The sequence below is a fragment of the Pseudopipra pipra genome, chromosome 11 (genome assembly GCF_036250125.1).
Source record: "Pseudopipra pipra isolate bDixPip1 chromosome 11, bDixPip1.hap1, whole genome shotgun sequence".
NCBI lineage: Eukaryota > Metazoa > Chordata > Aves > Passeriformes > Pipridae > Pseudopipra > Pseudopipra pipra.
This window is the reverse complement of record NC_087559.1, coordinates 19929024-19956212: the sequence shown is the minus strand read 5'-3', so window position 1 is coordinate 19956212 and position 27189 is coordinate 19929024. Positions and strand designations below refer to the sequence as shown.

Below are 27189 nucleotides of genomic sequence, written 5' to 3'. Positions count from 1 at the left end.
AAGAGGTCCAGGACCACATGGTCCTGCTGCAATAGATGTGCCCTCAGCCCAAGGACCCTCACCACGGACTGCCCCAGCCCCTCAGGGCCCTGCTGCTGGTCACAGGAGCCCCAGCCTGGCTCCTGCCTGCCCACACCGTGGGCATCCACGGCTGCGCCCGGGCTGGAGCTCAGCCAGGGCTGGGGCCTTGGGGCTTTGCTGGTGGGACCACCCAAACACTCAAGTGATGCTGAATCTATCTTTATTTGAACAAAAGGGGTGGGCAGGAAAGGACCAACTTCAGTCCTCGTCATAGGGTGCGATCAGTGGGTTTAGAGGCAGAGAGGAACGTTTTGATGGCAGCTGGACCTTGACATCAAAAAGCAGGTGCTGCAGCCGCGGCAACGCAGCTGAACAAGGGTACAAAGAGTGAGGGTGAGAGGTCCTGCTCTTCCTGCCCGAGGTGTTTGGCTGCTCTGGAGCAGGAGCAAGGCTGCTCTCTTGCCTGTGGAGAGAGGAGGTGGCTGAGGCCCAGCTGCAGGGGGCACACAGGGACTCTGCTGCCCAGCAGGGCCCAGAGCTGGCAAGGCTCAGCACCACGGGGGAGCTGCTGGCACACCTTGGCCCCGGTGGACACCTGCCCCTCAAGGCCCCAGCGAGCAGGGGGATGGCTCTGGGCAGGGTCCCTGGGCAGGAGCGGGCGCCAGGGCACGTCTGCCTTCCAAGGGCAATCTCGTCCCCGCTCCTTCTCCTCCCCACCTTGCTTTGCCTCTGCCCGTCCTGCTGGGGCTGCTCTTGGCCAGGCAGGCTCACTTGGAGCCAGCACTGGCTCCAGTCCCAGCGGGCTCCCCAGGAGGGGCCCAGCAGCTGAGAGGCCAGGACAGCACTGGACAGCAGCAGCACCCTCAGCAGAGTTCTTTGGCCAAGGACTAACTGGCCGCTCCACAGCAGCCAGGCTGGGAATGGTCCATGGCTAGGAGCTGCCTTCAAAAGAAGCTGTTTGAGGGGGAGATCAACAAACAACTCACCGTTTTCTCACCCGCCAGTACCAGATTCCAGCGCAGCATGACATGATGACAAGCAGCCCACCCAACATGCTTGCCATTATCACAATTAAGCAGCGTGTTCCTCGACAGAAATCTCTTCCAGCACTCTCCTGGATCTTGGGAGCACGTGTTGTGGCACCAGCTGCATCTGTGGGAGCAATTTGGAGCGTTAGCCCATCCTGGGCACCCCTGCTAAGCCGACAGCACGTTGGACACAGCCAGGACATCCTCTGTTTCCCTCAGTGCGGGTGGCTGGAGGCAGCACTGATCCTCCCTGCTCCAGGACAGCTCCCACAGCCAAAAGGGTCAGACCCTCTCAGGAGACATGTGAGCCCCAGTCCAGAGAGGCTACGATGGATCCCTTCCAGCTGTGCAGCCACATGTGGATCTAAAGCCCCCAGCTGATGAGCCTCACAGCTCAGGCTGAGGGAAAGGGACCCACCCTGACCTCTCCCCAGTTCATTTAGTATTTCTCTCATGCCTTCGGATGGCTCCTGGGATTTCTTTTCACCTGGAGGTTGGTTCTTGCCTCTTGGAGGACCTGAATGGAAAGTTAGTTTCATTTGACATGAACGGATCAGAGAAAACCAGAGCTCAGCCTGTGAGGTCAGCAGGGACAGACTACTCACCCCTGCCATGTGAGCTGGGCTTGTGTGGACCAACCAGCAGAGGAGCTGGAAAAGTCTTCCCTGCAGATACGCCTGTAATTCAACAACCAGAGAAGCTTCTGTCATCTGGCTCTTGCAACATTTATTGGGTTTAGAATTTTGAGTAATTGATTTTTGAGGGAAAATGACACTTTACCTGCAGGGGACATCAAGGGCCCCAAAACTTCATGCAGCCAATCCAATGGAGAATCATTCCCAGCACCCTCATCTAGAAGCAAACAGAGATGGGAACCGTTTCCATGGCATGCTGGGATCCCCTCCTGCCTCAGAGAACTGTGGCACTGCAGGGGCTCGGGGAGCCCCGTGGGGGCCAGATGTCAATGGACATGGCCAGAGCTGCAGAGGGGCCTGGGCAGCTCTGGGCTGGCTCCTGGCCGCTCTGCACACTCGTTCCAGGCCCTGTGCAACATCCCTGGGGGAGCGGCTGGAGCAGCCAAGGGCCCCTCGGGGGTGTCTCCTGCACTCAGGAAACCCTGGCTAAAGCCCTGGGGAAAAACTGCAGCAGGCAGTGCCACAACAAAACATCCTTCCCTGGGAGAAAGTTTCCACAGTGGATAGAGTCAGGCCCACTTATGAGACACTGGAGCCTTGCTTTCTGCAACAATGGGAGCAGCTGCAGCAGGAGGGACCTTGGGGCCAGAGTCCCGTTTCCCAGGGGCTGCAGAACATGCTCCAGATGCCTCCAACCTGTCGTGCTTTCAGCTTTGGCTGCTGCCGTGACGGGCCCGAGCGGGCACTGGGGGAAGAGCTGCTGCCACACAGCCACCCCGATGGCCGACACCGGCTGACCACGCCTCAGCAATTACCCCGTGTGCCCGTGCCTGGCATCGCCTCCCTGCCCTCAGCAGAGCCTGGCACGGAGCCACTGCTTCCTTTGGGGAACGCCGCCTGCCACAGAGCCCCTTGGTCCATCTCTGGGGAAAGCAAGAGGGACAACTGGATCAGAGGGAGCTGTTCTCCATAAGGGAAGTGGCATCTTCAGGAGGCAATGCTTATAAAAGACATGGGAAAGGTCCAGGGAAGCAGCCAGGCTTTTGGGGCTGGGTCAGGGCACTCCCTCCTCCAAACAGCCGCCACACCGGAGCTGCTGGGAGACCAGACCAGGCAATTGCAGGGGATCTCCTGGTCTGCAGGGCCCGTGGTGCATTTGGGGCACGGGGTCAGGGGATGCTCAAGGCCTTCCTGCAGAGGCTGGGGAGAAGCTGCAGCCAGGCCAGGTGGGGAAACAGCCTCTGAAGGCGGGAAAGCAGCAGCGGGGCAGCGAGGCTGCGATGGATCCCTTCCCGCTGTGCAGCCACTGCCTGTCCACACGTGGATCTAAAGCCCCCGGCTGATGGGTCTCACGGCTCAGGATGAGGAAACAGACCCACCAGGCCCTGCCTGCAGCACTTCCTTCAGCATTTGCCTCGTGCCTTCAGATGGCTCCTGGGATTTCTTTTTACCTGGAGGTTGGCTCTTGCCTCCTGGAGGACCTGAATGAGAAGCAGTTCCATTTGACATGAATGGATTAGAGAAAACCAGAGCTCAGCCTGTGAGGTCAGCAGGGACAGACTACTCACCCCTGTGATGTGAGTTTAGCTTGTATGGAACAAGCAGTAGAGGAGCTGGAAAAGTCCTCCCTGCAGACACACCTGTAACTCAACAGCCAGAGAAGTTTCTGTCACCTGGATCTTTCCACGTTTATTGTTTATAAAATATAGAATTATTATTCTTTGAGGGGAATTACCTGCAGGAGGCTGCAAGGGCTCCAAAACTTCATGCAGCCAATCTAATGGCGACGCATTCCCAGCACCCTCATCTAGAAGCAAACAGAGAAGGGAACCGTTTCCATGGCATGCTGGGATCCCCTCCTGCCTCAGAGAACTGTGGCACTGCAGGGGCTCGGGGAGCCCCGTGGGGGCCAGATGTCAATGGACATGGCCAGAGCTGCAGAGGGGCCTGGGCAGCTCTGGGCTGGCTCCTGGCCGCTCTGCACACTCGTTCCAGGCCCTGTGCAACATCCCTGGGGGAGCGGCTGGAGCAGCCAAGGGCCCCTCGAGGCTCTGTGCCACAAACCCTCACTAAAGCCCTGCACTAAAGCCCTGCATCTGGCAGTGCCACAACTAGTCCTCCCGCCTCCCAACCATTGCCCACAGCCCAAAGGGACTGAGTCAGGCCCTCTGAGGAGGTACTGGAGCCTTGCTCTCCCCATCTGCCTTTTTTCCCCAGTCGGGGCACCCCTTGCAGCTGCTCCAATGTTTCAGGCAATGCTCCTCACTGAGGTCTCTCAACAGGACTGCTCAGTACCCAAGTTCCCTGAGTCTGCTCGGGATTAATCTATTCTGTTATGGTCTTCTTGCCATGACGGGCCCGAGCGGGCACTGGGAGAAGAGCTGCTGCCACACAGCCACCCCGATGGCCGACACCGGCTGACCACGCCTCAGCAATTACCCCGTGTGCCCGTGCCTGGCATCGCCTCCCTGCCCTCAGCAGAGCCTGGCACGGAGCCACTGCTTCCTTTGGGGAACGCCGCCTGCCACAGAGCCCCTTGGTCCATCTCTGGGGAAAGCAAGAGGGACAACTGGATCAGATGAGACTGATCTAAAGCCCCTGGCTGATGAGTGTCACAGCTCAGGCTGAGAGAAACAGACCCACCTCGTCCTCTCATCAGTTCCTTCACAATTTCTCTCAGGATTTCATTTGATTCAAGAAATTCTTTGTCTCCTTCAGCTTCACTCTTGCCTTTCAGAGGACCTGAATGGGAAGTAGTTCCATTTGATACGAACAGATTAGAGAAAACCAGAACTCAGCCTGTGAGGTCAGCAGGGACAGACTACTCACCCCTGCCATGTGAACTGCGATTGTGCAAAGGAATCAGCTCAGGAGCTGCAAAAGTCCTCCCCGCGGACACCCCTGTAACTCAACAGCCAGAGAAGATTCTGTCATACCTGCTGATCTACATGTTGGGACCAAAGGAGCCCCACGCAGAGCTGTCAGGGCACCAGGGACTCCCTGGAGCTGCCCCAGCTCCAAACTCAGCCCCAGCGAGGGCCATGGCTTGGCAGCAGCAGCGGGAGGACCTCCGGCTCCGAGGGGCCGGCAAAGGAGCCGCGCCAGGCACAGCCCCCCGGGCACAGCCCTGGGCCCGGCCCCTTCCCTCTCTGCCCTTCTCCGTGTCGACACAGAGGGAGCAACTGGCATTTCCAGGGAAAGAAGATTAAAAGCTCCCCCTGACAGGGATCCTGTGGGATCCCTCTTGGGCCTGAGCAAAGATTCGGCCATGATTGCCACAATCCAGCAACCTTGAGAGGGTCTTCAGGAAAATGGCACATGAATGAGCTCTTGCCACATTGAAAGGAATTATTCTGTCAGGAAAGGGACACTGAGAACTTGCCTCCAGGTTGCTCCAGGAAACTCAAAGCATCATCCACAAGAACTTGCAGGTAATCCAAGTCATGATTCCTGTCTAGAAGCAAACAGGGATGGGAACCGTTTCCATGGCATGCTGGGATCCCCTCCTGCCTCAGAGAACTGTGGCACTGCAGGGGCTCGGGGAGCCCCGTGGGGGCCAGATGTCAATGGACATGGCCAGAGCTGCAGAGGGGCCTGGGCAGCTCTGGGCTGGCTCCTGGCCGCTCTGCACACTCGTTCCAGGCCCTGTGCAACATCCCTGGGGGAGCGGCTGGAGCAGCCACGGGCCCCTCGGGGCTCTCTCAGGAGTGCAGAGCAAACCCTCACTGAACCCACATCGTGACGGGCCCGAGCGGGCACTGGGGGAAGAGCTGCTGCCACACAGCCACCCCGATGGCCGACACCGGCTGACCACGCCTCAGCAATTACCCCGTGTGCCCGTGCCTGGCATCGCCTCCCTGCCCTCAGCAGAGCCTGGCACGGAGCCACTGCTTCCTTTGGGGAACGCCGCCTGCCACAGAGCCCCTTGGTCCATCTCTGGGGAAAGCAAGAGGGACAACTGGATCAGAGGGAGCTGTTCTCCATAAGGGAAGTAGCATCTTCAGGAGGCAATGCTTATAAAAGACATGGGAAAGGTCCAGGGAAACAGCCAGGCTTTTGGGGCTGGGTCAGGGCACTCCCTCCTCCAAACAGCCGCCACACCGGAGCTGCCGGGAGACCAGACCAGGCAATTGCAGGGGATCTCCTGGTCTGCAGGGCCCGTGGTGCATTTGGGGCACGGGGTCAGGGGATGCTCAAGGCCTTCCTGCAGAGGCCGGGGAGAAGCTGCAGCCAGGCCAGGTGGGGAAACAGCCCCTGAAGGCGGGAAAGCAGCAGCGGGGCAGCGAGGCTGCGATGGATCCCTTCCCGCTGTGCAGCCACTGCCTGTCCACACATGGATCATAAGCCCCCGGCTGATGGGTCTCACGGCTCAGGCTGAGGAAACAGACCCACCAGGCCCTCCTTGCAGCATTTCCTTCAGCATTTGCCTCATGCTTTCAGATGGCTCCTGGGATTTCTTTTCAACTTGAGGTTGGCTCTTGACTCCTGGAGGACCTGAATGAGAAGCAGTTCCATTTGACATGAATGGATTAGAGAAAACCAGAGCTCAGCCTGTGAGGTCAGCAGGGACAGACTACTCACCCCTGTGATGTGAGTTTAGCTTGTATGGAACAACCAGCACAGCAGCTGGAAAAGTCCTCCCCGTGTACACCCCTGTAACTCAACAGCCAGACATACTTCACTGCAGGGCCCTCATCTCTGCCCTCCCCTCAGGAGCAGAGGCAGAGCTCCCACAGGCCAGCAGTGGCCCCTCACTGGGACCAAAGGAGCCCCACGCAGAGCTGTCAGGGCACCAGGGACTCCCTGGAGCTGCCCCAGCTCCAAACTCAGCCCCAGCGAGGGCCATGGCTTGGCAGCCGCAGCGGGAGGACCTCCGGCTCCGAGGGGCCGGCAAAGGAGCCGCGCCAGGCACAGCCCCCCGGGCACAGCCCTGGGCCCGGCCCCTTCCCTCTCTGCCTTTCTCCGTGTCCACACAGAGGGAGCAACTGGCATTTCCAGGGAAAGAAGATTAAAAGCTCCCCCTGACAGGGATCCTGTGGGATCCCTCTTGAGCCTGAGCAAAGAGTTGGCCATGATTGCCACAATCCAGCAACCTTGAGAGGGTCTTCAGGAAAATGGCACATGAATGAGCTCTTGCCACAGTGACAGGGATTATTCTGTCAGGAAAGGGACACTGAGAACTTGCCTCCAGGTTGCTCCAGGAAATTCAAATCATCATCCACATTTCCAACTTTCACATTATCCAAGTCATGATCCTCATCTAGAAGCCAACAGAGATGGGAACTGTTTCCATGGCATGCTGGGACTGTGGCACTGCAGGGGCTCGGGGAGCCCCGTGGGGGCCAGATGTCAATGGACATGGCCAGAGCTGCAGAGGGGCCTGGGCAGCTCTGGGCTGGCTCCTGGCCGCTCTGCACACTTGTTCCAGGCCCTGTGCAACATCCCTGGGGGAGCGGCTGGAGCAGCCAAGGGCCCCTCGGGGCTCTCTCCGCACCCAGGAAACCCTGGCTAAAGCCCTGGGGAAAACCATCCCAGACGCTTCCCGGGGAGAAGAGCCCGCTGGCCGGGAAAGGTGCCCCAGGCCGCCGGCTGACCTGCTCCCCGCGCTGGCACCGGAGCAGCCTGGGCAGCCCTGGCGTGCAGGGCCACTGCCAGGAGGAGGAGGAGGAAGAGGCGGAGAGCAAGGGCCATGGCCCCTCGCCCTCACACCGTCTGGCAGCTACTGCTGCCGCCGCTGTCCTGACACCCCTGTTGTACAATCCCTATCTGGTGATCTTCGTCCAGTAATCTTCATCCAAACGCCGCCGCTGCCGCCGCCCCAGTTGTGGTCAGGGACCAAGTGGTTGGTCATTGTTGCACTGTGAGACCATGGGGCTCTGTGACCTCACAGCCCTGCTGTGACCTCACTGTCTGGGTGGGATTGTGAGGGGACAAATCTCAGGAGCTGCCCTCCCAGCCAGGGGAGCACATCCCGCCACACAGCTCTGTCCAGTCTACTTGTTGGCCTGAGAACTGATTTGTATGACATTGCACAAGTGAGACGTTCCATGGCTCTACTGCAATCTCAATGCCAGCTCCAACATTCACCTCCTGTCGGTGATTCCTGCTCTTGCCGGCAGCACCTGCCAGCTCTTCCCCCGCCACGCCGACACCGAGTGTGTGCTGTGCACTCAGGGCTGGGGGGTGGCCCATCTTGAAACAGGGAAGGACTTGATGCCGTAATTCATAAAAATAACCCAAGGCAGGCAATCAGGGCAGCTGCAGCAACGCCAGCACCGTGGGCCTGGGATCCCTCCCTGCCTGCTCCATCCAAGGGATGGCACCTTGGTACCAGCACAAGGGTTAGCCAACAGCAGCAAGGAATTCATCCATTGCAGACTGGACTGCCACGACATTAAAGGAAAAAGGCTGGGTGTCCCTCTATTGCAACTGAGGCTCCCAGTTCCCTTGGCGCTGGCAACAGCATTTGCATTCCGGCAGCCATGGGCTTCCAGTGACTGGAACGGAGAAATCCATCCTTGGAAAGAGATAACAAGCTCTACTGCAGGCAAAGGGATGTATTAAACACCAGCAGTGAACATGGAACTCTTTATTTGTGAGAGCACTTTCTGTTCCCACTCCCTCTGCCCTAAGAACTGAGCAGTGTCCACTGTCACTTTATCCTTTGCTGACTCGAGACAGCTTTGGATCCAAGTACTTGGAATTGTACCATCTGTCCGAGTATCTCAGCTATGACAACAGTGAATAAGAAGCCCCTTTTTGGTAGGTTATGACATTGGCTCTGCAGGTGAATAAACTGAGGGCACTTTCTGTAAAATGCCTGCACAACCAGCCCTGCACATCACAGGGCACGGGAGGGTGGAGCTAAGGTGTGTTACTCCCTGTCAAGATATTGGTTTTGAGGGGAAAAGATGAAACAAACCCCAGGATCATCCACTCTTCCCGGGGAGAAGCGTTGAAAGTCTCTGCCCCTCAAGACCTTCCCAGCTTGTGGGCCATGGTCACTGCCGTCTAAGGCGTGGCCTCGGAACTCACAGTGCCAGGCTCCCGCTGGGGTGAGAAGCCACGGGCTCAGCTGTCCCCCCGCAGTGCCTCCTGTGCCCTGGCCAAGCGCCGGGGCTGTAGGTGTGTGTTGGGCTCTATTAGGGATGAAGAGGCGTTCTTGCCAAGTCGGCGGTGCAGTGCCAAGGGCCTGGTGGTGCAGTTGTCAGACACAGAGAGGTGCAGTTTGCCCCGAGACAAGGGGACCAACCAGCAGCAAAGACTCGGGACCCCCCTTTGGGCAAGGCCAGGGACCCTTCCCCTGCTGGCCGTGGACTGGGGGCGCTGTGGGCGTGTGGGGAAGGTGTAACCCCGCGGTCCCTGGGCCAGTGGGGGAACGGGGAGGGACCCGCGCTCGGGCACGGGAGAAAAGAGGCTGCGAGCGCTGTCAGGGGCAGAGAGCTCAGCATGGGGTGTGCAGTGGGGTCTGCCTTGGATTCGCATGAACGTTTCCGTGAGCTCCTCTGGCTCTTGGCTGCTTTGGAGGCTCTTAACACCGGAATTCTGCTTCGGAGAAGCTCCAGCCAAGGGCTCAGCGAGGAGGCCCCTTGTTGTGCCTCCCCCCAGCTCGTCAGGCTGCCCCGCGGCCCCTTCGCCCCGCGGGTCCCTGGCCCGGCCAGACTGCCCTGGGAAGGGCCCTGGGATGGGATGGGATGGGGTGGGATGGGATGGGATGGGATGGGATGGGATGGGATGGGATGGGATGGGATGGGATGGGATGGGATGGGCCCGCCCGCTGTTCCAGCAGCCCGGGCAGAGCAGGGTCAGCACATTTGCTCCCAGCTCGGCATGGCCTCGACCCAGAGCCGGGCGTGGGAAGAACAGCAAGAAACCCCCTAAAGTTTAGCCCTGCTGCGTGCCTGCCAAGGGACCCCAGCCCCCTGCACACCTTAGGAGAGACCCCAAAATATCCTTGTGAGCCACACGAGGGACCCCAGCCCCCTGCACGCCTTAAAGGGTCTCCAGGCACCTGCACACCACAGAAGAGGCCCCAGACCCCCTGAGAACCTCATGAGAGGCCACAGCCCCCTGCACGGCTTATGAAAGACCCCAAACCCCCTGCCTGCCTTAGAGGAAAATCCAACCCCCCCCATGTTCCTCATGACAGTCCTCAGCCCCCTGCAAGTCTTATGGGGGACCTCAGCCCCCTGCAGCCCTCAGGAGAGACCCCAAAATATCCCTGGGTGCCTCACAAGGGACTGCAGCCCCCCCCACTTCTTCAGGGGCCCTCACCCCTGCACACAATAGAAGACACCTCCAAATATCCCTGGGTGCCTCCTGAGGGACACCAGTCCCACCTTATGGGGGACTCCAAATTCCCTCCTGCCATATGGGGACCCCCAGCCCAGCAACACCGAGTGTTTTGACCTGGGAGGTTGAGTGTGTGGTTGCCCCCGGATTGTTGGTGCTCTCTAGAGCTGTTCTGCAGCAAATCCTTCCATGAAGGACTTCTGTATGGAGCACAGTCCAGTCCCATTCCTTATTTTTCCAAGGGAAGCCATTACTGAAAACCCTGGCAAATGTGTTCTGCAAATTTGTCAGATCCCAGGGTGTTACCCTGGCTGCCCTCTCAATGCTCCATTCAAGCAGTGGGTGATCACAGCTGAGTTACTCCCTAGGCAGTCAAACCCTCGCTCAGAGAGCATCTGGACAGGAGCACAGCACCCAGAGGTGACAAGGAGACCCCTTGTTTTGCCTGCTGACATTACAATGTCCCTACAGATGCTCTTGATGGCTTCCCTCTTTTCCTGGGCATCCTATCTGAGAGGCCCAGGCCCAGATGGTCCCACTGCAATAAATGTGCCCTCAGCCCAATGTCCCCCACCACAGGCTCCCCCAGCCCCAGCCTGGCTCCTGCCTGCCCACACCGTGGGCATCCACGGCTGCACCTGGGCTGGAGCTCAGCCAGGGCTGGGGCCTTGGGGCTTTGCTGGTGGGACCACCCAGACACTCAAGGGGGGGATTATTTCTATTTATTTGCACGTTAAGGTGGCCCAAATCCCTACCCTGGCAGGGCAGGACCACCTTTAGACTGGGCTGGAGGGTGGGGCCGCAGGGCTCGGGGGCAGAGGGGCTCCTTTTTGTGGCAGCTGGACCAGGAGGGTGAGAAGCCCGTTCTTCAGCCGCGTCAGCACGTCCAGCTTTGGGCAGGAAGAGCAGAGATGAGAGGTCCAGCTCTTCCTGCCCGAGGTGTTTGGCTGGGCTGGAGCAGGAGCAGAGAGGAGCCTGTGGAGAGAGGAGGTGGCTGAGGCCCAGCTGCAGGGGGCACACAGGGACTCTGCTGCCCAGCAGGGCCCAGAGCTGGCAAGGCTCAGCACCACGGGGGAGCTGCTGGCACACCTTGGCCCCGGTGGACACCTGCCCCTCAAGGCCCCAGCGAGCAGGGGGATGGCTCTGGGCAGGGTCCCTGGGCAGGAGCGGGCGCCAGGGCACGTCTGCCTTCCAAGGGCAATCTCGTCCCCGCTCCTTCTCCTCCCCACCTTGCTTTGCCTCTGCCCGTCCTGCTGGGGCTGCTCTTGGCCAGGCAGGCTCACTTGGAGCCAGCACTGGCTCCAGTCCCAGCGGGCTCCCCAGGAGGGGCCCAGCAGCTGAGAGGTCAGGACAGCACTGGACAGCAGCAGCACCCTCAGCAGAGTTCTTTGGCCAAGGACTAACTGGCCGCTCCACAGCAGCCAGGCTGGGAATGGTCCATGGCTAGGAGCTGCCTTCAAAAGAAGCTGTTTGAGGGGGAGATCAACAAACAACTCACCGTTTTCTCACCCGCCAGTACCAGATTCCAGCGCAGCACAACATGATGGCAAGCAGCCCACCCAACATGCTTGCCATTATCACAATCAAACAGTGTGTTCCCTGACAGAAATCTCTTCCAGTGCTCTCCTGGATCTTGGGAGCACGTGTTGTGGCACCAGCTGCATCTGCGGGAGCAATTTGGAGTGTTAGCCCGTCCTGGGCACCCCTGCTAAGCCGACAGCGCGTTGGACACAGCCAGGACATCCTCTGTTTCCCTCAGTGCGGGTGCCTGGAGGCTCCAGGCCCTGGGGACAGGCTGTCCCACCAAAGCAAACCCAGAAGGCCGGGAGGAGAGCCCGGGGGGAGCGGAGCTGCTTGAGCAGTCGCTCCTTTGAGGGACACGCACACAACCCATCCCTGCAGCAGGCAGTGCCAGCCTCATCCTTCCCTGCCCTGGGACAGCTCCCACAGCCCAAGGGGACGGAGTCAGGCCCTCAGAGGAGACACGTGAGCCTCTGCCCAGGGTGGGAGCCAGGGAGCTCCCATTCTGAAGTTCCTTCAAAATTTCTTTCAGAACTTCATTTGACTCAAGGGTCTTTTTCTCTCCTGGACGTGTGCTCTTGCCTCTTGGAGGACCTGAATGGCAAGCAGTTCCATTTGACATGAATGGATTAGAGAAAACCAGAGCTCAGCCTGTGAGGTCAGCAGGGACAGACTACTCACTCATGCCATATGAGATGGTCTTGCTCAGAGGAATCAGGAGAGGAGCTGGAAAAGTCCTCCCTGCGGACACCCCTGTAACTCAACAGGCAGAGACACTTGTGTCATCCCTGGGGCTCTTCACGGGCAGCCCTGAGGTACAGGGGGGGTGAGGGGATCCCGCAGGGACAGGGCACACACGGGCAGCTCTCTGTCCTGGCCCCTGCAGAGGCGCCCGGCTGGCCCAGCTTTGGGCTCTGAGCTGCCCCAGCTCCAAACTCAGCCCCAGCGAGGGCCATGGCTTGGCAGCCGCAGCGGGAGCACCTCTGGCTCCGAGGGGCCGGCAAAGGAGCCGCGCCAGGCACAGCCCCCCGGGCACAGCCCTGGGCCCGGCCCCTTCCCTCTCTGCCTTTCTCCGTGTCGACACAGAGGGAGCAACTGGCACTTCCAGGGAAAGAAGATTAAAAGCTCCCCCTGACAGGGATCCTGTGGGATCCCTCTTGGGCCTGAGCAAGGAGTTGGCCAAGATTGCCACAATCCAGCAACCTTGAGAGGGTCTTAAGGAAAATGGCACATGAATGAGCTCTTGCCACATTGAAAAGAATTATTCTGTCAGGAAAGGGACACTGAGAATTTGCCTCCAGGTTGCCCCAGGAAATTCACTGCATCATTCAGCAGGATTTCCAGATAATCCAAGTCATGATCCCCATCTAGAAGCAAACAGAGATGGGAACCGTTTCCATGGCATGCTGGGATCCCCTCCTGCCTCAGAGAACTGTGGCACTGCAGGGGCTCGGGGAGCCCCGTGGGGGCCAGATGTCAATGGACATGGCCAGAGCTGCAGAGGGGCCTGGGCAGCTCTGGGCTGGCTCCTGGCCGCTCTGCACACTCGTTCCAGGCCCTGTGCAACATCCCTGGGGGAGCGGCTGGAGCAGCCACGGGCCCCTCGGGGCTCTCTCAGGAGTGCAGAGCAAACCCTCACTGAACCCACATCGTGACGGGCCCGAGCGGGCACTGGGGGAAGAGCTGCTGCCACACAGCCACCCCGATGGCCGACACCGGCTGACCACGCCTCAGCAATTACCCCGTGTGCCCGTGCCTGGCATCGCCTCCCTGCCCGCAGCAGAGCCTGGCACGGAGCCACTGCTTCCTTCGGGGAACGCCGCCTGCCACAGAGCCCCTTGGTCCATCTCTGGGGAAAGCAAGAGGGACAACTGGATCAGAGGGAGCTGTTCTCCATAAGGGAAGTAGCATCTTCAGGAGGCAATGCTTATAAAAGACATGGGAAGGGTCCAGGGAAACAGCCAGGCTTTTGGGGCTGGGTCAGGGCACTCCCTCCTCCAAACAGCCGCCACACCGGAGCTGCCGGGAGACCAGACCAGGCAATTGCAGGGGATCTCCTGGTCTGCAGGGCCCGTGGTGCATTTGGGGCACGGGGTCAGGGGATGCTCAAGGCCTTCCTGCAGAGGCCGGGGAGAAGCTGCAGCCAGGCCAGGTGGGGAAACAGCCCCTGAAGGCGGGAAAGCAGCAGCGGGGCAGCGAGGCTGCGATGGATCCCTTCCCGCTGTGCAGCCACTGCCTGTCCACACATGGATCATAAGCCCCCGGCTGATGGGTCTCACGGCTCAGGCTGAGGAAACAGACCCACCTCGCCCTTTCTGAAGTTCCTTCATAATTTCTTTCAGAACTTCATTTGACTCAAGTGTCTTTTTCTCTCCTGGAGGTTGGCTCTTGCCTCTTGGAGGACCTGAATGGCAAGCAGTTCCATTTGACATGAACAGATTAGAGAAAACCAGAGCTCAGCCTGTGAGGTCAGCAGGGACAGACTACTCACCTCTGCCATGTGAGAGGAGTTTGGGCGAAGCAACCAGAAGAGGAGCTGGAAAAGTTCTCCCTGCAGACACCCCTGTAACTCAACAGCCAAAGAAGTTTCTGTCATCTGGCTCTTGCCACGTTGTCAAATATTTTTCTTTGAGGGGACATTGAGAACTTACTTGCAGGAGGCTGCAAGGGCCCCAAAACTTTACGCAGCCAATCCAATGGAGAAGCATTCCCAGTGTTCTCAGCTAGAAGCAAACACAGATGGGAACCGTTTCCATGGCATGCTGGGATCCCCTCCTGCCTCAGAGAACTGTGGCACTGCAGGGGCTCGGGGAGCCCCATGGGGGCCAGATGTCAATGGACATGGCCAGAGCTGCAGAGGGGCCTGGGCAGCTCTGGGCTGGCTCCTGGCTGCTCTGCACACTCGTTCCAGGCCCTGTGCAGCGCCTGGAGCAGCCAAGGGCCCCTCGGGGGTGTCTCCTGCACTCAGGAAACCCTGGCTAAAGCCCTGGGGAAGACTGCAGCAGGCAGTGCCAGCCCCATCCCTCCCTGCCCCGGGACAGCTCCCACAGCCCAAGAGGACGAAGTCAGGCCCTCTCAGGAGACACGTGAGCCCCTGCCCAGGGTGGGAGCCAGGGAGCGCTCCGGCCCTCGGCTCGCGAGAGGGATCGTGCTCTGGGCTGCTCTGGTGCCTTGGGCCTCTCGAGACTCAGGGCCAGCTCTGGGAGCAGCTGCAGCAGGAGGGACCTTGGGGCCAGAGTCCCGTTTCCCAGGTGCTGCAGAACATGCTCCAGATGCCTCCAACCTGTCGTGCTTTCAGCTTTGGCTGCTGCCGTGATGGGCCCGAGCGCGCACTGGGGAAGAGCTGCTGCCACACAGCCACCCCGATGGCCGACACCGGCTGACCACGCCTCAGCAATTACCCCGTGTGCCCGTGCCTGGCATCGCCTCCCTGCCCTCAGCAGAGCCTGGCACGGAGCCACTGCTTCCTTCGGGGAACATTAACTTGTGAACAGCCCCTTGGTCCATCTCTGGGGAAAGCAAGAGAGACACCTGGATCAGATGGGACCATTCTCCATTAAGGAGGTGGCATCTTCACGATACAAGGGATCTCCTGCTTTGCAAGGCCCGTGGTGCATTTGGGGCACAGGGTCAGGGGATGCTCAAGGCCTTCCTGCAGAGGCCGGGGAGAAGCTGCAGCCAGGCCAGGTGGGGAAACAGCCCCTGAAGGCGGGAAAGCAGCAGCGGGGCAGCGAGGCTGCGATGGATCCCTTCCCGCTGTGCAGCCACTGCCTGTCCACACTGGGCTCAGGCTGAGGAAACAGATCCACCTCGCCCTTTCTGAAGTTCCTTCATAATTTCTTTCAGAACTTCATTTGACTCACGAGTCTTTTTCTCTCCTGGAGGTTGGCTCTTGCCTCTTGGAGGACCTGAATGGCAAGCAGTTCCATTTGACATGAACAGATTAGAGAAAACCAGAGCTCAGCCTGTGAGGTCAGCAGGGACAGACTACTCACCTCTGCCATGTGAGAGGAGTTTGGGCCGAGGAACCAGAAGAGGAGCTGGAAAAGTCCTCCCTGCAGACACCCCTGTAACTCAACAGCCAGAGAAGCTTCTGTCATCTGGCTCTTGCCATGTTGTCAAATATTTTTCTTTGAGGAGTCATTGAAAACTTACCTGCAGGAGGCTGCAAGGGCTGCAAAACTTTATGCAGCCAGTCTAATGGGGAAGCATTCCCAGTGTTCTCATCTAGAAACAGAGAAGGGAACCGTTTCCATGGCATGCTGGGATCCCCTCCTGCCTCAGAGAACTGTGGCACTGCAGGGGCTCGGGGAGCCCCGTGGGGGCCAGATGTCAATGGACATGGCCAGAGCTGCAGAGGGGCCTGGGCAGCTCTGGGCTGGCTCCTGGCCGCTCTGCACACTCGTTCCAGGCCCTGTGCAACATCCCTGGGGGAGCGGCTGGAGCAGCCAAGGGCCCCTCAGGGGTGTCTCCTGCACTCAGGAAACCCTGGCTAAAGCCCTGGGGAAGACTGCAGCAGGCAGTGCCAGCCCCATCCCTCCCTGCCCCGGGACAGCTCCCACAGCCCAAGAGGACGGAGTCAGGCCCTCTCAGGAGACACGTGAGCCCCTGCCCAGGGTGGGAGCCAGGGAGCGCTCCGGCCCTCGGCTCGCGGGAGGGATCGTGCTCTGGGCTGCTCTGGTGCCTTGGGCCTCTCGAGACTCAGGGCCAGCTCTGGGAGCAGCTGCAGCGGGAGGGACCTTGGGGCCAGAGTCCCGTTTCCCAGGTGCTGCAGAACATGCTCCAGATGCCTCCAACCTGTCGTGCTTTCAGCTTTGGCTGCTGCCGTGACGGGCCCGAGCGGGCACTGGGGGAAGAGCTGCTGCCACACAGCCACCCCGATGGCCGACACCGGCTGACCACGCCTCAGCAATTACCCTGTGTGCCCGAGCCTGGCATCGCCTCCCTGCCCTCAGCAGAGCCTGGCACGGAGCCACTGCTTCCTTCAGGGAACATTAACTTGTGAACAGCCCCTTGGTCCATCTCTGGGGAAAGCAAGAGGGACACCTGGATCAGATGGGACCATTCTCCGTTAAGGAGGTGGCATCTTCACGATACAAGGGATCTCCTGCTTTGCAAGGCCCGTGGTGCACTTGGGGCACAGGGTCAGGGGATGCTCAAGGCCTTCCTGCAGAGGCTGGGGAGAAGCTGCAGCCAGGCCAGGTGGGGAAACAGCCCCTGAAGGCGGAAAAGCAGCAGCGGGGCAGCGAGGCTGCGATGGATCCCTTCCCGCTGTGCAGCCACTGCCTGTCCACACTGGGCTTCAGGTGAGGAAACAGATCCACCTCGCCCATTCTGAAGTTCCTTCATAATTTCTTTCAGAACTTCATTTGACTCACGAGTCTTTTTCTCTCCTGGAGGTTGGCTCTTGCCTCTTGGAGGACCTGAATGGCAAGCAGTTCCATTTGACATGAACGGATTAGAGAAAACCAGAGCTCAGCCTGTGAGGTCAGCAGGGACAGACTACTCACCCCTGCCATGTGAGAGGAGTTTGGGCCGAGGAACCAGAAAAGGAGCTAGAAAAGTCCTCCCTGCAGACACCCCTGTAACTCAACAGCCAGAGAAGCTTCTGTCATCTGGCTCTTGCCATGTTGTCAAATATTTTTCTTTGAGGAGTCATTGAAAACTTACCTGCAGGAGGCTGCAAGGGCTGCAAAACTTTACGCAGCCAGTCTAATGGGGAAGCATTCCCAGTGTTCTCATCTAGAAACAGAGAAGGGAACCGTTTCCATGGCATGCTGGGATCCCCTCCTGCCTCAGAGAACTGTGGCACTGCAGGGGCTCGGGGAGCCCCGTGGGGGCCAGATGTCAATGGACATGGCCAGAGCTGCAGAGGGGCCTGGGCAGCTCTGGGCTGGCTCCTGGCCGCTCTGCACACTCGTTCCAGGCCCTGTGCAACATCCCTGGGGGAGCGGCTGGAGCAGCCAAGGGCCCCTCGGGGCTCTCTCCGCACCCAGGAAACCCTGGCTAAAGCCCTGGGGAAAACCATCCCAGACACTTCCTGGGGAGAAGAGCCCGCTGGCCGGGAAAGGTGCCCCAGGCCGCCGGCTGACCTGCTCCCCGCGCTGGCACCGGAGCAGCCTGGGCAGCCCTGGCGTGCAGGGCCACTGCCAGGAGGAGGAGGAGGAAGAGGCGGAGAGCAAGGGCCATGGCCCCTCGCCCTCACACCGGCCGGCAGCTACTGCTGCCGCCGCTGTCCTGACACCCCTGTCCTGACACCCCTGTCCTGACACCGCTGCTCTACAATCTCTGTCCAGAAATCACTGTCCAGTAATCACTGTCCAGTAATCACTGTCCAAACGCCACCAAATCTGACACTGCCGCCGCCGCCGCTGCTGCTGCAACAGTTGCAGTCAGGGACTGAGTGGTCGGTCCTTGTGGTGCTGTGGGACCACAGGGCTCTGTGACCTCACAGTCCTGCTGTGACCTCACTGTCTGGGTGGGATTGTGAGGATAGAAAAGGCTTGCAGAAGATTTTGTTATGAGGAGACAGTTAGGTCCTTAGGGAGGCTTTTCTGCGTTAAAGGAATATGACAGAATGAATTAGGGACTCCTGATTTAATGGACAGAAATTGCTTTATTGCCCATGATCTAGGGTTTTTATCTCATTCACTCTCAGCTGGGAGTGGTTAAGCAAATTAAGACAGAACACAGCTGCAAGTCACACATCCATCACTCTCTCAGGTTGGCCCATCATGCACATAACACACACCACACACACAGACCCTGGAGTTTCAAGTTACCCCTCTTCACATCCCCGCATGGTGAATCGCAAACCGGACAGTTCAGCTCTCCCTAGGCAGTAAATCATGGCTTAGATAAAACAACACAAGATCATCTGAACATTCTTCAGGCCCTTCTCACACTTGGCTGCTAAAAAGGAACACCTTTCTCAAAGGCAGTTTGGCTGCTTTCTCCCTCCCCCCATTACCAGACAAGTCCTCAGCCTCTCTGTCTGGAACGGGAGCACAGAGGGAACGCTTACAGACACGCTACAGGGCCAGAGAGAGCCGGGGGGGCAGCGATAATAGAGAAGCCTGGAAGAGATCAGTGACTTTCTCAGGCCCAGTGATCTTGTAGCTGGTGCAGAATTTCCTTTGTATGCTTTTGAATGTTCTTGTCTTCAAAATGAACCTTCTTGAATTCTTTCCACTGCCTTGGCATTTTTGGGGGATACCTGCATGTATGTTACTTTACAGGGATTGTGTGGGGATGGATCTCAGGAGCTGCCCTCCCAGCCAGGGGAGCACATCCCGCCACACAGCTCTGTCCAGTCTACTTGTTGGCCTGAGAACTGATTTGTATGACATTGCACAAGTGAGACGTTCCATGGCTCTACTGCAATCTCAATGCCAGCTCCAACATTCACCTCCTGTCGGTGATTCCCGCTCTTGCCGGCAGCACCTGCCAGCTCTTCCCCCGCCACGCCGACACCGAGTGTGTGCTGTGCACTCAGGGCTGGGGGGTGGCCCATCTTGAAACAGGGAAGGACTTGATGCCGTAATTCATAAAAATAACCCAAGGCAGGCAATCAGGGCAGCTGCAGCAACGCCAGCACCGTGGGCCTGGGATCCCTCCCTGCCTGCTCCATCCAAGGGATGGCACCTTGGTACCAGCACAAGGGTTAGCCAACAGCAGCAAGGAATTCATCCATTGCAGACTGGACTGCCACGACATTAAAGGAAAAAGGCTGGGTGTCCCTCTATTGCAACTGAGGCTCCCAGTTCCCTTGGCGCTGGCAACAGCATTTGCATTCCGGCAGCCATGGGCTTCCAGTGACTGGAACGGAGAAATCCATCCTTGGAAAGAGATAACAAGCTCTACTGCAGGCAAAGGGATGTATTAAACACCAGCAGTGAACATGGAACTCTTTATTTGTGAGAGCACTTTCTGTTCCCACTCCCTCTGCCCTAAGAACTGAGCAGTGTCCACTGTCACTTTATCCTTTGCTGACTCGAGACAGCTTTGGATCCAAGTACTTGGAATTGTACCATCTGTCCGAGTATCTCAGCTATGACAACAGTGAATAAGAAGCCCCTTTTTGGTAGGTTATGACATTGGCTCTGCAGGTGAATAAACTGAGGGCAGTTTCTGTAAAATGCCTGCACAACCAGCCCTGCACATCACAGGCCACGGGAGGGTGGAGCTAAGGTGTGTTACTCCCTGTCAAGATATTGGTTTTGAGGGGAAAAGATGAAACAAACCCCAGGATCAGCCACTCTTCCCGGGGAGAAGCGTTGAAAGTCTCTGCCCCTCAAGACCTTCCCAGCTTGTGGGCCATGGTCACTGCCGTCTAAGGCGTGGCCTCGGAACTCACAGTGCCAGGCTCCCGCTGGGGTGAGAAGCCACGGGCTCAGCTGTCCCCCCGCAGTGCCTCCTGTGCCCTGGCGAAGCGCCGGGGCTGTAGGTGTTTGTTCGGCTTCAGGTCAGCGAGGAGGCCCCTTGTTGTGCCTCCCCAGCTCGTCAGGCTGCCCTGTGGCCCCTTCGCCCCGCGGGTCCCTGGCCCGGCCAGACTGTCCCAGGAAGGGCCCTACTCGGCCCCAGGCTCAGCCCTCTGCAAACGTTACGGTGCTCCCTAAGCACCTGCACACCACAAAAGAGGCCCCAGAACCCCTGAGAACCTCACGGGGAGTGACAGCCCCCTACATGGCTTATGAAGGATTCCAAACACCCTGCCCCCTTTAGAGGAAAATCCAATGCCCCCCCCATGTTCCTCATCCCAGTCCTCAGCTCCCTGCAAGTCTTATGGGGGAACCTCAGCCCCCTGCACACCATAGAAGACAGCCCAAAATATCCCTGGGTGCCTCCTGAGGGACACCAGTCCCACCTTATGGGGGACTCCAAATTCCCTCCTGCCATATGGGGACCCCCAGCCCAGCAACACCGAGTGTTTTGACCTGGGAGGTTGAGTGTGTGGTTGCCCCTGGATTGTTGGTGCTCTCTAGAGCTGTTCTGCAATGAATCCTTCCATGAAGGGCTTCTGTATGGAGCACAGTCCAGTCCCATTCCTTATTTTTCCAAGGGAAGCCACTACTGAAAACCCTGGCAAATGTGTTCTGCAAATTTGTCAGATCCCAGGGTGTTACCCTGGCTGCCCTCTCAATGCTCCATTCAAGCAGTGGGTGATCACAGCTGAGTTACTCCCTAGGCAGTCAAAGCATTGAACGGGGGACTCAGCACCCAGGATTGGTGATTACCCATCAGTTAGGCCCCATCAAGTGCCTGTTAATTAGCAAGGACTTCTGCTTTGCCTCCAGATATTGTTTGTCAGGCTGTGGCCCTGAAAATGCTCTTGATGGCTTCCCTCTTTTCCTGGGCATCCTATTTGAGAGGCCCAGGCCCAGATGGTCCCACTGCAATAAATGTGCCCTCAGCCCAAGGTCCCTCACCACAGGCTCCCCCAGCCCCAGCCTGGCTCCTGCCTGCCCACACCGTGGGCATCCACGGCTGCGCCCGGGCTGGAGCTCAGCCAGGGCTCATGGTACCACACAAACACTGGTGTGCCAGCTCTGTCCCTTTTTATTTGTACAGAAGAGTTGACCCTGGAAGCTCTCACTTGGAGTTCTGTTGAGCAGTTCCAACTCATTTCCCTGGTGTTGAACCATCGGCCATGGATGGAGGACTTAGCCTGCGGGCTCAAAACTGCTCAGGGGTGGATGTGCCATTAAAAGCTGGTCAGACTCAGAGCTGCTGCTCCAGCTTTTCCGGCTGTAGACATCTTGGGACCAGCCACCAGCTTTCAGCTTTTCTTTAAGGATGTGCCTGTGGAGAGAGGAGGTGGCTGAGGCCCAGCTGCAGGGGGCACACAGGGACTCTGCTGCCCAGCAGGGCCCAGAGCTGGCAAGGCTCAGCACCACGGGGGAGCTGCTGGCACACCTTGGCCCCGGTGGACACCTGCCCCTCAAGGCCCCAGCGAGCAGGGGGATGGCTCTGGGCAGGGTCCCTGGGCAGGAGCGGGCGCCAGGGCACGTCTGCCTTCCAAGGGCAATCTCGTCCCCGCTCCTTCTCCTCCCCACCTTGCTTTGCCTCTGCCCGTCCTGCTGGGGCTGCTCTTGGCCAGGCAGGCTCACTTGGAGCCAGCACTGGCTCCAGTCCCAGCGGGCTCCCCAGGAGGGGCCCAGCAGCTGAGAGGCCAGGACAGCACTGGACAGCAGCAGAAGCCTCAGCAGAGTTCTTTGGCCAAGGACTAACTGGCCGCTCCACAGCAGCCAGGCTGGGAATGGTCCATGGCTAGGAGCTGCCTTCAAAAGAAGCTGTTTGAGGGGGAGATCAACAAACAACTCACCGTTTTCTCACCCGCCAGTACCAGATTCCAGCGCAGCATGACATGATGGCAAGCTGCCCACCCAACATGCTTGCCATTATCACACTCAGACAGTGTGTTCCTCGACAGAAATCTCTCCCAGTGCTCTCCTGGATCTTGGGAGCATGTGTTGTGGCACCAGCTGCATCTGTGGGAGCAATTTGGAGCATTAGCCCGTCCTGGGCACCCCTGCTAAGCCGACAGCGCATTGGACACAGCCAGGACATCCTCTGTTTCCCTCAGTGCGGGTGCCTGGAGGCTCCAGGCCCTGGGGACAGGCTGTCCCACCAAAGCAAACCCAGAAGGCCGGGAGGAGAGCCCGGGGGGAGCGGAGCTGCTTGAGCAGTCGCTCCTTTGAGGGACACGCACACAACCCATCCCTGCAGCAGGCAGTGCCAGCCCTGACACTCCCATGCCCCTCACTGACGGCCCTCAGCAAGACTGCTCAGTACCCAATTCCACTGTGTCTGCTTAGGATAATTTATCTGTTCTGTTATGGTCTTCTTGCCATGATGGGCCTAAGTGGGCACTGGGGGAAGAGCTGCTGCCACACAGCCACCCCGATGGCCGACACCGGCTGACCACGCCTCAGCAATTACCCTGTGTGCCCGAGCCTGGCATCGCCTCCCTGCCCTCAGCAGAGCCTGGCACGGAGCCACTGCTTCCTTCGGGGAACATTAACTTGTGAACAGCCCCTTGGTCCATCTCTGGGGAAAGCAAGAGAGACAACTGGATCAGTTGGAACCATTCCACATAAGGGAGGTGGCATCTTCAGGAGGCAATACTTAAAACAGACATGGAAAAGGTTCATGAAAATGGATGATGTTTTCCCATTGGGTCAGGGCACTCCCTCCTCCAAACAGCCGCCACACCGCAGCTGCCGGGAGAGCAGACCAGGCAATTGCAGGGGATCTCCTGGTCTGCAGGGCCCATGGTGCATTTGGGGCACGGGGTCAGGGGATTCTCAAGGCCTTCCTGCAGAGGCCGGGGAGAAGCTGCAGCCAGGCCAGGCGGGGAAACAGCCCCTGAAGGCGGGAAAGCAGCAGCGGGGCAGCGAGGCTGCGATGGATCCCTTCCCGCTGTGCAGCCACTGCCTGTCCACACGTGGATCTAAAGCCCCCGGCTGATGGGTCTCACGGCTCAGGCTGAGGGAAAGAAACCCACTGTGCCCTCCCTGCAGTTCATTCAGCACTTGGTCCAGAAGATCCAATGCATTCTGTGATAGTTTGTCTCATGGAGGTTGATGCCTGTGTCTTGGAGGATCTTCATAGAAAGTAGTTCTATTTGACATGAATGGATTAGAGAAAACCAGAGCTCAGCCTGTGAGGTCAGCAGAGACAGACTACTCACCCCTGCCATGTGAGCTGGGCTTGTGCAGAGGAATAAGCAAAGGACCTGGAAAAGTCCTCCCTGCGGACACCCCTGTAACTCAACAGCCAGAGAAGATTCTGTCACCTGGCTCTTGCCATGTTGTCAATTATTATTCTTTGAGCACACATTGAGAATTACCTGCAGGAGACCCCGAGGGACCCAAAGTATCTTCCATCCAAGCTGCTGGAGAAGCATTCCCAGTGTTCTCATCTAGAAGCAAACAGAGATGGGAACCGTTTCCATGGCATGCTGGGATCCCCTCCTGCCTCAGAGAACTGTGGCACTGCAGGGGCTCGGGGAGCCCCGTGGGGGCCAGATGTCAATGGACATGGCCAGAGCTGCAGAGGGGCCTGGGCAGCTCTGGGCTGGCTCCTGGCCGCTCTGCACACTCGTTCCAGGCCCTGTGCAACATCCCTGGGGGAGCGGCTGGAGCAGCCAAGGGCCCCTCGGGGGTGTCTCCTGCACTCAGGAATCCCTGGCTAAAGGCCTGGGGCAAACTGCTGCAAGCAGTGCCACAACCATCCCTCACTGCCCCAGGACAGCTCTCACAGCCCAAGTCAGGCTCTCTCAGGAGACACATGGAGTCTTGTTCTCACAATCTGCCTTTTCCCCAGAAAGGACAGCCATCACAGCTGTTTCCAAAAACCTCAGGATAAATCAAAGACTCTAACAATATCTTTAATATTAGAAAGCAGATATTACTCCATTACAGTTCTGGATGCACATGCGGTCACTCCCCCAAAAACACACAGGCATTTTTGAAATATTTCACTATTAATAGATTTTAGCAAACAAAGAGATTAATGTTCATAGGCTATAAATTGCATAAATCTTTCTATTATTAGTATTCTATCTTCTACTGGTTATTTATTTCTCGCTTGTCATGGTAATTAGTCCACATTTTCAGTCCTCTTATTATCTTTTTGATAGGCAAAGAAGGTTTCAGGACACTTGCTGAATTGTCTTTGATTGGAACTGTTTAACTGTCTTTGATGGAACTGTTCCCTGCCAGGGAGGTGGCATCTTCAGGAGGCAATGCTTATAAAAGACATGGGAAAGGTCCAGGGAAACAGCCAGGCTTTTGGGGCTGGGTCAGGGCACTCCCTCCTCCAAACAGCCGCCACACCGCAGCTGCCGGGAGAGCAGACCAGGCAATTGCAGGGGATCTCCTGGTCTGCAGGGCCCGTGGTGCATTTGGGGCACGGGGTCAGGGGATGCTCAAGGCCTTCCTGCAGAGGCCGGGGAGAAGCTGCAGCCAGGCCAGGCGGGGAAACAGCCCCTGAAGGCGGGAAAGCAGCAGCGGGGCAGCGAGGCTGCGATGGATCCCTTCCCGCTGTGCAGCCACTGCCTGTCCACACGTGGATCTAAAGCCCCCGGCTGATGGGTCTCACGGCTCAGGATGAGGAAACAGACCCACCTCTCTGTCTCTCCAGTTCATTCAGCATTTGGTCCAGAAGATCCTGTGCCTTCTGAGATGGTTTCTCTCCTGGAGGTTGATTCCTGCCTCTTGGAGGACCTGAATGGCAAGAGTTCCATTTGACATGAACAGATTAGAGAAAATCAAGAGCTCAGCCTGTGAGGTCAGCAGGGACAGTTTACTCACCCCTGTGATGTGAGCTGGACCACCGTGGAGCAACCAGCCCAGGAGCTGGAAAAGTCCTCCCTGCAGACACCCCTGTAACTCAACAGTCAGAGAAGATTCTGTCACCTGGCTCTTGCCATGTTGTCAATTATTATTCTTTGAGCACACATTGAGAATTACCTGCAGGAGACCCCAAGGGACCCAAAGTATCTTCCACCCAAGCTGCTGGAGAAGCATTCCCAGCACCCTCATCTAGAAGCAAACAGAGATGGGAACTGTTTCCATGGCATGCTGGGATCCCCTCCTGCCTCAGAGAACTGTGGCACTGCAGGGGCTCGGGGAGCCCCGTGGGGGCCAGATGTCAATGGACATGGCCAGAGCTGCAGAGGGGCCTGGGCAGCTCTGGGCTGGCTCCTGGCCGCTCTGCACACTCGTTCCAGGCCCTGTGCAACATCCCTGGGGGAGCGGCTGGAGCAGCCAAGGGCCCCTCGGGGGTGTCTCCTGCACTCAGGAAACCCTGGCTAAAGCCCTGGGGAAGACTGCAGCAGGCAGTGCCAGCCCCATCCCTCCCTGCCCCAGGACAGCTCCCACAGCCCAAGAGGACGAAGTCAGGCCCTCTCAGGAGACACGTGAGCCCCTGCCCAGGGTGGGAGCCAGGGAGCGCTCCGGCCCTCGGCTCGCGGGAGGGATCCCGCTCTGGGCTGCTCTGGTGCCTTGGGCCTCTCGAGACTCAGGGCCAGCTCTGGGAGCAGCTGCAGCAGGAGGGACCTTGGGGACATGAAAGCAGCAGCGTGGCTGCGATGGATCCCTTCCTGTTGTGCAGCCACTGCCTGTCCACACGTGGATCTAAAGCCCCCGGCTGATGGGTCTCACGGCTCAGGATGAGGAAACAGACCCACCTCTCCGTCTCTCCAGTTCATTCAGCATTTGGTCCAGAAGTTCCAGTGCCTCCGGGGATGGTTTGTCTCCTGGAGATCGGTTTCTGCCTCTTGGAGGACCTGAATGGGAAGTAGTTCCATTTGACATGAATAGATTTGAGAAAACCAGAGCTCAGCCTGTGAGTTCAGCAGGGACAGACTTCTTACCCCTACGATGTGAGCCAGCTTTGTGTGGAGGAACCAGCCCAGAAGCTGGAAAAGTCCTCCCTGCGGACACTCCTGTAACCCAACAGCCAAAGAAGCTTCTGTCATCTGGCTCTTGCCATGTTGTCAATGATTATTCTTTGAGCACACATTGAGAATTACCTGCGGGAGACCCCAAGGAGTCCAAGCCACCTTTTAGCCAAGCTGCTGAAAAAGAATTCCCAGCACCCTCATCTAGAAGCAAACAGAGATGGGAATCATTTCCATGGCATGCTGGGATCCCCTCCTGCCTCAGAGAACTGTGGCACTGCAAGGAGTTTGGGGAGCCCCGTGGGGGCCAGATGTCAATGGACATGGCCAGAGCTGCAGAGGGGAAAACCATCCCCGACACTTCCCGGGGAGAAGAGCCCGCTGGCCGGGAAAGGTGCCCCAGGCCGCCGGCTGACCTGCTCCCCGCGCTGGCACCGGAGCAGCCTGGGCAGCCCTGGCGTGCAGGGCCACTGCCAGGAGGAGGAGGAGGAAGAGGCGGAGAGCAAGGGCCATGGCCCCTCGCCCTCACACCGGCCGGCAGCTACTGCTGCCGCCGCTGTCCTGACACCCCTGTCCTGACACCGCTGCTCTACAATCTCTGTCCAGTAATTTTTGTTCAAACGCCGCCGCCGCCACAGTTGTGGTCAGGGACCAAGTGGTTGGTCATTGTGGTGCTGTGGGACCACGGGGCTCTGTGACCTCACAGCCCTGCTGTGACCTCACTGTCTGGGTGGGATTGTGCAGGGACAAATCTCAGGAGCTGCCCTCCCAGCCAGGGGAGCACATCTCACCACACAGCTCTGTCCAGTCTACTTGTTGGCCTGAGAACTGATTTGTATGACATTGCACAAGTGAGACGTTCCATGGCTCTACTGCAATCTCAATGCCAGCTCCAACATTCACCTCCTGTCGGTGATTCCCGCTCTTGCCGGCAGCACCTGCCAGCTCTTCCCCCGCCACGCCGACACCGAGTGTGTGCTGTGCACTCAGGGCTGGGGGGTGGCCCATATTGAAACAGGGAAGGACTTGATGCCGTAATTCATAAAAATAACCCAAGGCAGGCAATCAGGGCAGCTGCAGCAACGCCAGCACCGTGGGCCTGGGATCCCTCCCTGCCTGCTCCATCCAAGGGATGGCACCTTGGTACCAGCACAAGGGTTAGCCAACAGCAGCAAGGAATTCATCCATTGCAGACTGGACTGCCACGACATTAAAGGAAAAAGGCTGGGTGTCCCTCTATTGCAACTGAGGCTCCCAGTTCCCTTGGCGGTGGCAACAGCATTTG

General features: G+C 58.4%; 2 protein-coding genes and 2 long non-coding RNA genes across 14 annotated transcripts in view; 1 reads left to right on the top strand and 3 right to left on the bottom strand.

Annotated features, from left to right (window-relative positions):
- LOC135420517 (uncharacterized) overlaps positions 1-27189 on the top strand; it is a 490234-nt gene that overhangs the window by 9290 nt on the left and 453755 nt on the right. The window lies entirely within an intron of this gene.
- LOC135420513 (uncharacterized) lies at positions 225-27181 on the bottom strand. Of its 11 annotated transcripts, none has more exons than XM_064668069.1 (17): positions 26321-27181; positions 26037-26108; positions 25878-25949; positions 25692-25790; positions 23349-23420; positions 23190-23261; positions 13803-13889; positions 13239-13346; positions 3420-3491; positions 3253-3330; positions 3064-3165; positions 2500-2607; positions 1830-1901; positions 1655-1726; positions 1468-1566; positions 1008-1173; positions 225-484 (listed from the first exon to the last, which is right to left on the bottom strand). In XM_064668069.1, the coding sequence occupies exons 1-17, from the start codon at positions 26415-26417 to the stop codon at positions 280-282; spliced, it is 1653 nt and encodes a 550-aa protein (XP_064524139.1). In that variant the 5' UTR covers positions 26418-27181; the 3' UTR covers positions 225-279. The 11 variants fall into 11 exon arrangements, with proteins under 11 accessions (XP_064524139.1, XP_064524141.1, XP_064524138.1 ...); XM_064668071.1 differs by lacking the exons at positions 23190-23261; positions 23349-23420; positions 25692-25790; ... (1 more) ...; positions 26037-26108; positions 26321-27181 and adding exons at positions 13989-14060; positions 14149-14220; positions 14899-15006; ... (1 more) ...; positions 15493-15564; positions 15653-16052 and having other exon boundaries at positions 1537-1566; positions 13803-13901; XM_064668068.1 differs by lacking the exons at positions 23190-23261; positions 23349-23420; positions 25692-25790; ... (1 more) ...; positions 26037-26108; positions 26321-27181 and adding exons at positions 13989-14060; positions 14149-14220; positions 14899-15006; ... (1 more) ...; positions 15493-15564; positions 15653-16051 and having other exon boundaries at positions 13803-13901.
- LOC135420514 (uncharacterized) lies at positions 4592-6339 on the bottom strand. The gene is made up of 3 exons (XR_010433566.1): positions 6266-6339; positions 6073-6178; positions 4592-5134 (listed from the first exon to the last, which is right to left on the bottom strand). It is a non-coding gene; the product is annotated as an uncharacterized LOC135420514 (long non-coding RNA).
- LOC135420515 (uncharacterized) lies at positions 21038-21984 on the bottom strand. Its single transcript, XR_010433567.1, has 2 exons — positions 21822-21984; positions 21038-21298 (listed from the first exon to the last, which is right to left on the bottom strand). It is a non-coding gene; the product is annotated as an uncharacterized LOC135420515 (long non-coding RNA).

Bases quoted from the DNA above. Each gene is read 5' to 3' on its own strand.
- LOC135420513 (XM_064668068.1), bottom strand. From the start codon at position 15,758: ATGCCATGGAAACGGTTCCCTTCTCTGTTTCTAGATGAGAACACTGGG. The intron at 1,902-2,499 runs GTAATTGCTGAG...GTTTGCTTCTAG, and splicing joins GCCAGGCACGGGCACACGGG to ATGAGGGTGCTGGGAATGAT. The intron at 485-1,007 runs GTGAGTTGTTTG...CTCTCTCCACAG, and splicing joins TACTGGCGGGTGAGAAAACG to GCAAGAGAGCAGCCTTGCTC.